We start from the raw sequence: 12061 nt of genomic DNA on the forward strand, positions 1-12061 counted from the left end.
GGTGTGAGCAGGGCAGAGCAGAGGGGCAGTGGAGCCTCTCTGCCCTACAACCTCCCCTTCTCATCCACCCCAGGATGGCGTTGGCCATTACTCCAGTGGCCAACTGGAGTTTACCCCAGTAACTCCCAGAGAATGAAACCCAAACAAGATTTATAGAGCCCACCCCCTGTCTGCAGATATTTGGATCATCTCATTCAATTCAAGCTATGATAGTCATCCAAATTTGACATTTATAGAGCCCACCCCCTGTCTGCAGGTATTTGGATCATGTCATACAATTCAAGCTATGATAGTCATCCAAATTTGAAAATTTGCCATCAATCCTTTGAAGTCCTGTGGCAGAAAGCAAAGACAATAGACTGCCATGTCTCCTTTTTCGTTCTTATTTATTTTGATAGAATTTTGTCTTGATGTAATTGTCTGTATATGTCAAAGGTGGTTAAATTACATTCATCTGGCTCCCTGAAACTTATCACAAATATTACATCTAGATTGATTATTTCCTCATATGGAAACTGTCTTAAACTTTGCATTGAAAATATGAAATGCTGTTTGCATTTTTTCTCCTCCACAATTCTGCACAGTTTATTTGATACTACATACCCTCCAATAAAGAGGTTTTCCCCAGGAGTGACACTTACCTCAAAGTTGTTGGCAAGATGAGAAGATTTTAAAAACAAGAACAAATGCTGACAGCATTTCTTAATTGTGGCTTAAACCAAAGTGACTGCATTTAGCATTCTCATGCATTTGTCACATAAAAAGGGGTAAAGTCCACGTCAAGGAGTCACTTAAAGAAAACGTCAATGTGGACAGCACTATCAATTGCCATTACAAAGACCTGTCCATGCTTTTATATGAACAGTGATTTCAGAGCCTTTTGGGGCTCCTTCTGCTTGTTATTCACACCTCACTCTACTTTTTGCTACTCATTTGTTCATTACAAGAAGCGCATACGACTTCAAACGATTCCAGTTTTCTTCCTTTCCTTAGCAGCTCCATTTACCCAGGCAAGAGATGACAAACTTCTTAAATGTCTGTGAACCTTTATTTCCTCAGACAACCGCTAGGGTTAACCAATACAACAAGATTCTCATGGAATGAATTGTTGGAGGATGGATAGAGCAAATAATGACAAAAAAATAAGGTATATGCTAAGTAGTTCAGGAGAGAAACAGCAACCCCAGGAATCCTACAGGAAAGGGTACCAAAAAAACCAGAGCAATCAGCCAATCTTACCTGACTGTTCTTCTCTGTCAGCTGGTTGACAGTTTCATTTTGCTTTTCCAGCTCACGATCCAGTTTCTTACATTTCAGCTTCCATTGGTGGATGGTTTCCTGCGCTCTTGCTTTCAAATCTTCTCTTTTTTTCTCACTCTCCGCCCTGAGTTCCTCTGAATGCTTGAGCTCGGCGAGGTACCGTTCTGCTTCCTTGGTACTCTCTTCAAGCTGTTGAGCTAACTCAGCAGACCGGAGCTCAGTTTGCTGACGTCCATCCTCGCAAGCCTCGTAGCAACTCTGTATCTCCTTTAGCTGGTCCAGCATTTTTTCCTGCTGCTTCTCCTTGTTCTCCAGGTCAGTTGTTAACACCTGCAGTCATCACAGGAAAACATGAAAATCCCGGCTCTAAAGATATACAATACAAAACCTTATCAAACAACATACAGCGATGTTATATCACTGTTCTATCTAAAATACGAATAGCATAAAAGATCTCCTTGACTACCAGGGAGAGCCCTGTTAGCCCACAGAACCTCCCCCTCTGCCATAGTAAAGAATTTCAATCGAGACAGAAAACATGTGGGTACTCTATCCCATATTTTCCTTTCTGCATTTGTTCCTCTTCTGGTTGTTCGTGTCGTTATTTTCAGTTTGAGGAGTCACTGACCAGGATGCTCATATGTTATACACTAGACAAATATGGAATAAAGCAAATATTAAGATGTGAGGAAATTAATATTAACAGATGAGAGGAAAAATAAGATTGGCAAGGAAAAACATTCACCAGAACAGAAGTAATCTCTAGTGCATGAACTAGCTGTTACTCAGTTTTATGTTGGTTGCTTTTATGGAAGCAAGATGCTACATAAGGATATTTTGGAAAGCACTGGTGAATACAAAGAGAACGCAGCAGCTTGGTAGACGGTAGAGAACAAAGTGCAAAGATGTTTGAAAACAGAGCAAGCACATTAGAGCCAACATTAGCTGACCTTTCGATACTGAATGAAATTGAAGCCATATATTTTAAAAATAACAAGTACTGACTATCTCAAATACGATATTTCTCAGGACAGCCTCACGAGGAAGTCAGGAAAAATATTCTCCGTATACCTTCTGCAAGGGCATATTCAGAAGCCAGCTATTGAAGCTTCACATAGAATTTCACATTAGTATTCTGTATGTCAGGCCTATTTAGACTGCTTTCATACCATCCAGTATTTTCTGTAATGACTTAAATGAATTTACCAGGCCTGCTCTACAGTCAAAGATATTATCAAGCTCCAAGGGATGGAAATACTTTAGAGAAGAGGATTAGACTTCAAAACAACTGAAACAAACTAGAGATGCAGTCTGAAGTAAACAGGGTGCAATTCAGAAAGGACAAGGGAGAAATACTTTGCCTAGGAAAGAATAAGTGACTTTACAGACGCACACAGAATGACTATTTAGACAAAGGTCCTTCCACAAGGCTGGGGGGTGGGATGTGGCTTGGGTTTGTTGTTGGGTTTGGTTTTTTGAGGGTATTTGGGGGGTTTTCGGGTGATTGTTTCGTGGTTTTCTTCCCCACCCAAACGTGGCCATTACCTCCTGGGAGGCAATAAATCATACTGCTCTTTTCAGGATTGCATTTGCTGTCCAAGAAAGACAACCACATTTGTAGTGTTGCATGTGACAGATCATGGTACTGCCAGAAAATGCAGACAGGAATGGCCTGACACTAATGACAAGGACAACCAGTCCAGCTTGCTAATTGTACCCATGACGGTAAGAAGCAAGGGTAGGATCAGCCACTGGACAATCAGTTGCTAACCTGTAGGATGAATATTCATACTCTAGACACAACTAAGGTACAGATAATAAAATCATAGGTAAACACATTGCAGGATAGTCAGAAGTAAATCTTATACAGGTGGCAAAATGAAAACAGCAATGTCTTTCTAGGTTTACGGTTCTATACGTTAGTATAAACCCACACACATTGTTCCACTATTATTTAAACATGTATTTTCAAGCTCATCAGACAAAACAACCAAGCCTAACCTTGCAAAAATCTTGATTCATGAGATAAAACAACCAAACGAAAAACCTCACAAGCTACAGCTAGAAAAAATTTATCAACGTAAACTTAATTTGAACTGAAAACAGAGATTGCAATACCTCTTTGAAGGTAAGGATTTAAATTCTGAATGTGGCAGAAGTTAGAAAAGGCTTGATAAGATACAGTCAGACAGTACATTTACCCTTCCACCGATTTTCTAAAGTGGGCCATCATTTCCTCAGTATCACGTTATTACACATGATATTATCAGTCCCTATGCCACGTCCTTCTGGAGACACCATAGAGGATGTCAGCCTAAACTGATGTACAATTTAACTCTAGCGTCACTAAAAAACAGTTATTTAAGTATAATACCTCAGAGAACACACTTCATTAATACAAATAGAGTTCCCACAATTTTTTTAATGAAATATCAGCCTAAGCTTAAACACAGAAAAACGTTCAATCAATTGCAAGCATTCGTTTCAGTGTAGAAGCAAATCTTAAGCTCCAATTTACTGATTTATTGTAAAATGAAAAACACGGGAACATTTGTTTTAGATGTTCATGTTGAAGAACAACTAATTTATCAATGTGAGCTATTTGCATGAAGAGGAAAAATGAACTTGGACATGGATGTACCAATATAAATGCGACTTTTCATGTTTTATTTTTCCAACCTGTCAAAATAAGATAGATCTTTGAAACGGTTTGCACTTTGCTTCGAAAGGTTAAGCAAGCACAGACCCAAACCAGTTGAAGTCAGACTGAAAACAGCAGCACAGCATATCAATATTTCATGCAGCTTTCCCTGTAAAGCAAGGAGATAAAGAAACAGTGGGGGACAGAGAAACAGTGGGGCTCCACACTGTTCTTATAGTATCATAACAGGGGTCCCAAGTGTACTGACCTGTACTTTTGAATTCCTATTTTGACGTACAATAAACACGTATCTATATGCTAACAAGTTGTCAACATTCTGTCTGATCTATAAAAGCTTGCCCTGCTGGTATTTAAGATATTGAATAACAGATTTTTCAAATGTGGTCTGTCATAAAAACAAGCAAGTAAAAAAATCTGGTATGAAATCATATTTATCATCTACATACAGAGAGGTTTCCCAGAAACAAGACAGCCTCTGTCCAGGTATGGCATACACACACATTCACACAAGAATGGACACGCACAAGCACTATTTGTTAGATTATTTTTGTTTCTTCAGTATCAGTAAGGGCACAGCTTAAACCTCACTGTCCACGTACACTGTCCATGTCTATGAAAACAAAGATCATGGTCCTGCCTTTTGGTTCCTTGGAAAATCCCACCACAAAATCCCAATTTCTAGGCATTCTGTACAGAAAAAGTAGGATGACTGATGGTTTATAAGTTCTAATATTTGTCTCCCGAGTTTCTCTTTAGAGGGCCCAGAGCCCTGGTGGCACTAGAGAAGGTGGAATTATTGGATGTCAGCCTGCATCTCTGTTTTGGGAAGACGTTTAAACGTAGTGCTTGAAGCTGTCAGCAGGCCCCATGTCCAATGGAACATGGAACCTTGCAGAATATATCCCAATTTTCACCTTCCTATCTTAAAATTACCCTTCTAAGTAAGTCCAAATGCAAATATTTTAAGGATTTTTGAGAGAGGAATATAGAAATGTGGAGGGGTTTTGGCTTGTTTTGGGTTTGTGTTTTATTTCTGCTTGGTTGGGGTTTTTTAAAATATTCATCCAATTTTCTCCTTCTCAATTGTGACTGTAGTAAAGAGTGAGAATCTAAGAGAAAGGACAAGCAATGGCAGGAGGTTGCACTTAGAGAAACAAAACCAAAACCAAAACACAAAAACACCTTCCTTGGACATCTGAGTTTCTCTTCCAAGCAGCAAATTACTAAATACCTGCGATTCCTAAAAAAATTCTATACAGATGAGAAATAGATATTTATATTATATGTTTCCATAGAATATATTATAATATAGATGTATATTATATATCTATAGATTAAGACTCCAGATTCCAAGGAGCACCTGATGTCTCCGGCAGCTGAAGGTCAGTCACCCAGAAAACTCAGTGAGCTGCTCTGGATGAAGCAGAAGCACACGATGTTCTGACACACACGACAGCAGCACGGGGTTCTCCTGACAGGAGCAACCTAGGATTGTTATTAAAACGTATTGTATATATATTTACAGAACTGTCTGTTATTAAAATGTATTGTATATTTATGTACAGCAATTGTTAGCATGTTGTGCTAACACACACACACATACACTAGATATATATGCTATGTTGTCTCTTGATCTTTGCACAAGACAGTTCTGGGTCCCAATTTTTCTAACCTGACTAATTTTATTGCTGCATTTTCATAGTTCCTCTGCCAACAGAGGAAGGTTTTAGAATACTCATATCAACTCATTTGCCACCAACATAACATCAAACACTCTCCTCCTGGCTTTAATATCTGAAGATATTATAAAAGAGAATTATGTTCTTGAAACACTTAAAAAATGTCATTAAGATCAGTTACTAAATCCTGGGGTGCAGGATATTAATGCTCTAGAGATCTGAATGCAAGTGTTATTTTCACAGCCGATTCAAGTTCGTATCAGCCCTCAGACTGCAACCCCACCACAGACATTTCCATGGACAGGCTCTGCCTGGAGATGCCACAGAACAGAGGTGATTAACTCGAAAACAGATGCGATATTTGCCCCAAGGAAAACAGCTGTGCAGCCAGCTCTCTACATATCCAAGAGCCCAATATGTAATCCAGTTTTCAACATCTGTAAGAAACCAAAGGCAGAGAATGAGGCCAACATTTTCCAGTTAGGGCCAAGTTATTTATCTGCAGTGTAAACTAATCCCCACAGGCACTAAACGTGGAAATCTGCCACCGTTTGGCAACTCATGTAGTTTAGACTTCTGGTCTCTAGCTGGACTACAGATATCACTTCTGACCTGCGTTTTCAACATCAATTTAAAAATAAAATCACTGCAAACTGCAACTCAAAATTCATCCCAGGTATAGAAAACATGACCCAGCGTATTCAGCAAAACAGCCTTTAACATTTTTATGAACGTTTAAAATGCAAACGAGGATCATTCATTTGTTACAATTCACCAAATGAATGCCTTGGACCACAGTTGTGTGCAAATATTCTGTGCTGATAAGGATACAGAAAGCCACATTTCACCTCGCCACACTGATTACGTTGGTCACCTAAAGTAGATCTATGTATATTTTTCTCCCTCTTTATTTTATTTCTGTCCTGTATCTCAGCAGTGCAGTCACCTGGTCCTAATGCTGTGCAATCACACTGCTTGTCAAGGGTACTGTTTTCAACAGTGCTATCCACATTATGCACCTCATTACTTCTCCCATTAATTCTTTCTGAATGCAGAGCTCAAATATTAATTTATTCGTCACAATATGACCTCCATCTCTTGCCAATCATATTGCATCCAACCATCAAGAATGATTGAACCAGAAGGTCCAGATTTTTCATGCAAGCACCACTGCAGTGAATTGAAGAACTGAAGATGCACACATTCAAATAGAAGAATTCAATTAGAAGAAGTAGATTCATTCACTAAGAGGTATATTGCACTAAATTGATTTATTCAAGTGATGCCTTCTCCATATTTTTCCAAAGCTTGAACTGCTGCTCATTCTGACACGTTAATGTAAATGGGTCGTGGAAGTGTGAGAAGCAGCTAACACACTTTTTTCCTAGGTCGATACACAATTTTAGATAGAAACTCTATCAAAGCAAATAGCAACTGTACATGATAAAAATCTATCTGTAGCACTTTCAGCATTTGAACCACACCAACATGGCTCTACAGGCTGGTTGGCAAAGGTACGGATTTCTCTTATTTTGTGAGAATAGATCCTTACATTTAGAAAAAGTGTTATTTCTTTTCAGATTTCTTCATTGGCTCACATAATGAAAATAATTGGCTAACAGTTTCATCTTTAGAGGATGGAAAAGCCATAAAATTAATTTGGATGTGGGTAATCTCCATCAATCTTCGTAAGTCTGAAAGACTCCTATTACTGAAGAATTATAATCTTAAATAAGCAAATCAATAACTTCTTTCCCCCAGAAAATCTGAAGTATTTTAACAAACTGCCTATCTGCTGTTATGCTCTACTGGACAATACCGTAAGACTACTTTGACCTGATTAGAATGAGAAGTAATTAGTAAGTCAAACAATTTCACGAGCATAAGAGTCTAAAAACGCTTATAGAGAAACCAGGGTATTGCAACTTTGTACTCTGTGTACTGTTTTATTTCTTAGCCATAATAGTCAGGTCACAGTAGTCACTCACAACAGCCCCATAGAGTTCCACACAGAAAAATGTATTTAAAATAGTTGCATACATTTGCAAGATCTTACAGAAGCAGCCACAGGTAAACGACAGCAACTGAAATAAAAATTTTCTCTATCAAATTTAAAAACTAATTTAAGGTTGAAGTCACTTCTAAACACGAGTTTAAGAACATTATTATCATCTTTTTCACCCTCTCCATTTTACATCATATGGGGAATTTATGGAAACTGTCAGGAACTAAATGTACAACACACGCAACTCCAATTGTTGAAAACGATCACATCTAAATAAATCAAAGTAAATTTCTAACATCACATGTACAGAAGAGGCAAGTGCGGTTACATCCTCCCCACTACCCAAAGATAAATCACACTGAAGTAAAACACGACTGGTCACTTCCAACTGGGAACTGGCCTATCTGACAGGAGCAGCTGTTAGAACAGGCTTGACAAAGTGCTTTGTTAATACTTAAGTTTAGAAATTCACATCCTTGCATTCCTTGATGTCTCATTGAAAGGAAAACACACTCGCTACTTTCCTGTTACTGCCTCTGTAGGAGAATGGCAGTGGGAAGCAGATAAGGAGTACAAAGTATTTTCTGTTGAGAAAGTCAGGGAAGTCACAGATTTCTAACTCGGAGCAATGACAATGACCTTGACTGAGCGCTCGTCCATCAGTGTTTTCACAGAGCAGGAAACCAGTATTAGAACATCACTCTCAAGAAAGCATGGTCTACAAGCAGAAGTTCAACAAAAATTGTTTTCTCTGGGTTTTTATCGCATTAACTCCTGCCACCAAAGTAACCGGAATTTCTCAGGCCCACAAACCAAAAAAACCAGCATGTTTTGGGTTAGTCTGGGGTCGTATTTGCCAGCCAGAAAACAAATGCTGATGGGCATCAGCCTTATCCTCTATAGGAGCACTCTAGGCCTTTTCAAACCTGGTCAATGACCAATTTTCATAAAGCAGTGGGAACTTCTTTAGGACTTCACTTTTTTCCAAGTGTAATACAAGGAATGTGAAGTACTGGACTACTGAAATCCCACACAGGGTTTTGAAGATATCCTCATTTCTCCTGACAGTCATGAAGTACAGTAGAAAAGAGTTACTGTTCAGGGATCTTCCTACCGGTGACAAACGTAAACAAGATCCAAAACCACAGAAATCCCCTGTCTTAAATAAAAAGGCTACTACCTCCTTACATCTCATTTTGTGTTCAAGGTAAAAGACTTGTACCTAAAACTCCAGTGTCAGAGGATGCTGCTATTCTTTACGCAGAGAATCACTATAAATATTATTGTTTACCATAAATATGAGTGCTAATATTGACTAATATAATTATTACATTGCATCTAATTGCTAAAACCAGAGCAGTTATGATCTATTTTTGTTTCTCCACTGCTCTCTCTCAGAGCAAGGTATCCCAATCTGTTTAAAGTTAAACTTGAGTTCTGAAGTGTGATGAAATGGGGAATAAGGCAGTGAATACAAACTTTTAAGAGTACTTCCAGAAACCATTATTAACGGTAACTGCTGATAACATTTTCTTTACACATGCGAAAGAGAAATAATCCAAACCATGAATTCATGGGCAATAGCAAATGCCTTTTTTTGATTTATTAACAAGATGGGAGAGAAAATACTTCTGCAAACTGGTATCAACTCCCAAAGTTATTTCTAGGATAAACTATGAAGAGCATGACAGCAAGCGTTAGTTTTAAAGGTTACTCCCTAACCTGGCACACCACCTTAAACAAATGGGAAAATACTCTAAAAAGTAAAAAAACCCAACTTACCTGTATGTGCATTACAAGCTGTGCTTTCTCCTTGTCCTTACGCTCTATGCATCTCTTCAGTTCTTCCACCTCAGCGTCATGACTCAGCTTTGCTTTAAGCTCTAAAATATGTTTCTCCAGTTCTTGCTTCTCTCTCTCGTATTTTTCAGCTACTATAAAACAGTGAGAACAGAACAACAGGCCCAGTAGAAACTATGCCTTGTGGTAATTTAATTATTATTAATTATTTCATTTTCAGTAATTTTCTTCTCTAGCTGAGACTATTCTACAATTATGTATGATGATCAGGGTATCTATGAAAAATGGCTACAGCTATAGCATAACCTTATACTGAAGGAGACAGTATTTATGTTTATCCAGTCATTTTATGGGGGTTCTCCCAGCCTTCCCCTGCCCCTACCTCAAAAAAAACCCCAACAACCAAACCCCAAAACACCAAAAAAACAATAAAATAAAATTGGATGGAAGAAGCAACGGGGAAATTCTGGTGTAAATGAAACTTGGCCACAAACTTCAAGGCCAAGATTTGATCCCACCAGAATAATCTCTCCCAATTTTAAAGTCGCACTATCTGTAAATTTTACGTCCGAACCCTACAACTGCAATAGAAGTTCTTGAGGAGAGTGAGCTGTAAATTTCCTCAACCAGAAATTCAAATGTCTTTACTCATAAACAATTACTAGAGGCAAAGAAAGTCTCCATTTGTATTCTTCCCATGTATTTTTGAAGAAACAGAAATAACACAGTGAGGAGCAACACAATTGCATCAATTATATAAATATATGTGCATATCTTCATAGCCCCAGCACATTTTTCTATTTTCTTCCTCTTTCTACAACAGTTTTGATTTATAATTATTTTCCAAAAATTGAAAAATTAAAACACACTCTCATTAACATGAAAGGCATGTTGTTTCAAATATATTCACTTTTAAGGAGATACATTAACATGACTGGAGAAAAACTATTAAAACCATCGTTTCCCGTTACATTTCTGAAGCCAAGCCACGTACAAACATCGAGCCATTTTCCAGTGCTCCGTATGAGGTTTGTAAAACAGGGAGTCATGGTCCTGTGTTAATAACCGAGATAATTCAGCAGCCGAAGTATGAAAATATAAAAAGAAGTTATTAACCAAACCAATTAAACATTCACAGAGACACAGGACTTGGAGTCACTATTCCTCTATTATCTCCAGTAATGCATTTCTATGTTAATAAGGAGAAAGATAAAGACTTTCTCGAACGCCTTTCTGATTATGTTTGAAAAGTTTAAATGCAGATAGGTAACTGACAACGCAGCAAAGACCTTGCTAAAGTGGTAATTTCATACACAATTACATCTTGAAATGGTTCTAAATATTTTTCTTCTAAATATAACTGAACCTTCTCTAAAATTGTGACCTGCTGCAAACAGAAGCCCTGGCTGCATCATACTGGGAAATTTTCTCAAATTCTCTGGAACGTGTTGTTACCCCTTAGAAATTCTACCAAAAATTCATCAGTGTTATTAACCAGCTACATAAATTACTTTTGCTAGGATTTTCAAGATGGCCAAATTTAAACTGCAAATGGACTGAAACGTAAAATTTCAGAAAAACTACTATTTAAAAATATTTCAGATGGCTTTCTTTTGTAAAAACACTATCCAATTTGTGTTTGTGGAATTGCTCTAATAAATCACAGAGTCACAGAATGTCAGGAGTTGGAAGGGACCTGGAAAGCTGCCCCAGTCCAGCCCCTGCCACAGCAGGATCACCAGAGCAGTCACACAGGAACACGGCCAGGGCTTTGGGTGTCTCCACACAAGGAGACTCCACAACCTCTCTGGGCAGCCTGGGCCATGCTCTGCCACCCTCACACTCACAAAGCTTTTCCTCATCTTCAGCTTGAACCTCCTGTGCTCCAGCTTGGGACCATTGCCCCTTGTCCTGGCATTGGCCATCCCAGAGCACAGCCTGGCTCCTTCCTCCTGACACTGCCCTTTCCAAATGGATCCCCAGGAATGAGGGCACCCCTCAGTCTGCTCTACTCCAAGCTCAAGAGCCCCAGCTCCCTCAGCTGCTCCTCAGCAGGAGATGCTCCACTCCCTCCAGCATCTTTGTGGCCCTGCTGGACTCTTTCAAGCAGTTCCTGTCCTTCTGGAGCTGAGGGCCCAGCACTGGACACAAGATTGCAGCTGTGGTGTGAGCAGGGCAGAGCAGAGGGGCAGGAGAACCTCTCTGCCCTACACCCACCCCTTCTCATCCACCCCAGGATGGCGTTGGCCTTCTTGGCTCAAGGGCACATTGCTGGCTCATGGGCATCTGCTGCCACCAACACCCCCAGGTCCTTTTCTGCATGGAAAATATACCTTAATTTGTTTTAGCCATGCAAATCATGGTATTTTATCTTAATTTTAACTAAAATTTGAGGTGTTCAATTGTTAATATTCAGGTGCCAGTATTTATTAACTTAAAGCTGAGGAGATAAGTGGCTGGTTTTGTTGAAACAGCAGAAGAATTAGACTGAAACTCAGAACCAGAGTTAATGTTCAGGCTAACTATCTGGTTTGCAGACCTCTAGTGCAAAATTTGAGTTGTACCTGCTCTAATTCTCCTGTCATCATCTTGTACATCTTGGTAGCTCTGGCGTTGCATAGCAGTGTGTGAGATTTGATGTTGCAAGTCGAGACG

General features: G+C 39.0%; 1 protein-coding gene across 1 annotated transcript in view; it reads right to left on the reverse strand.

Moving 5' to 3' along the window:
• Positions 1-12061, reverse strand: part of LOC104536409 (centrosomal protein of 128 kDa-like) — a gene marked incomplete at both ends in the record, with an annotated part of 17164 nt that overhangs the window by 2272 nt on the left and 2831 nt on the right. The window contains 3 exons of the mRNA XM_010179004.1: positions 1240-1590; positions 9389-9540; positions 11971-12061. The exon at positions 11971-12061 is cut by the window's right edge and continues 13 nt beyond it. Coding sequence (XP_010177306.1) covers positions 1240-1590; positions 9389-9540; positions 11971-12061 — 594 coding nt within the window. The remainder of the gene's footprint in view (positions 1-1239; positions 1591-9388; positions 9541-11970) is intronic.

Source organism: Mesitornis unicolor, unplaced genomic scaffold (genome assembly GCF_000695765.1).
Source record: "Mesitornis unicolor isolate BGI_N332 unplaced genomic scaffold, ASM69576v1 scaffold5942, whole genome shotgun sequence".
In the NCBI taxonomy this organism is placed as follows: Eukaryota; Metazoa; Chordata; class Aves; order Mesitornithiformes; family Mesitornithidae; genus Mesitornis; species Mesitornis unicolor.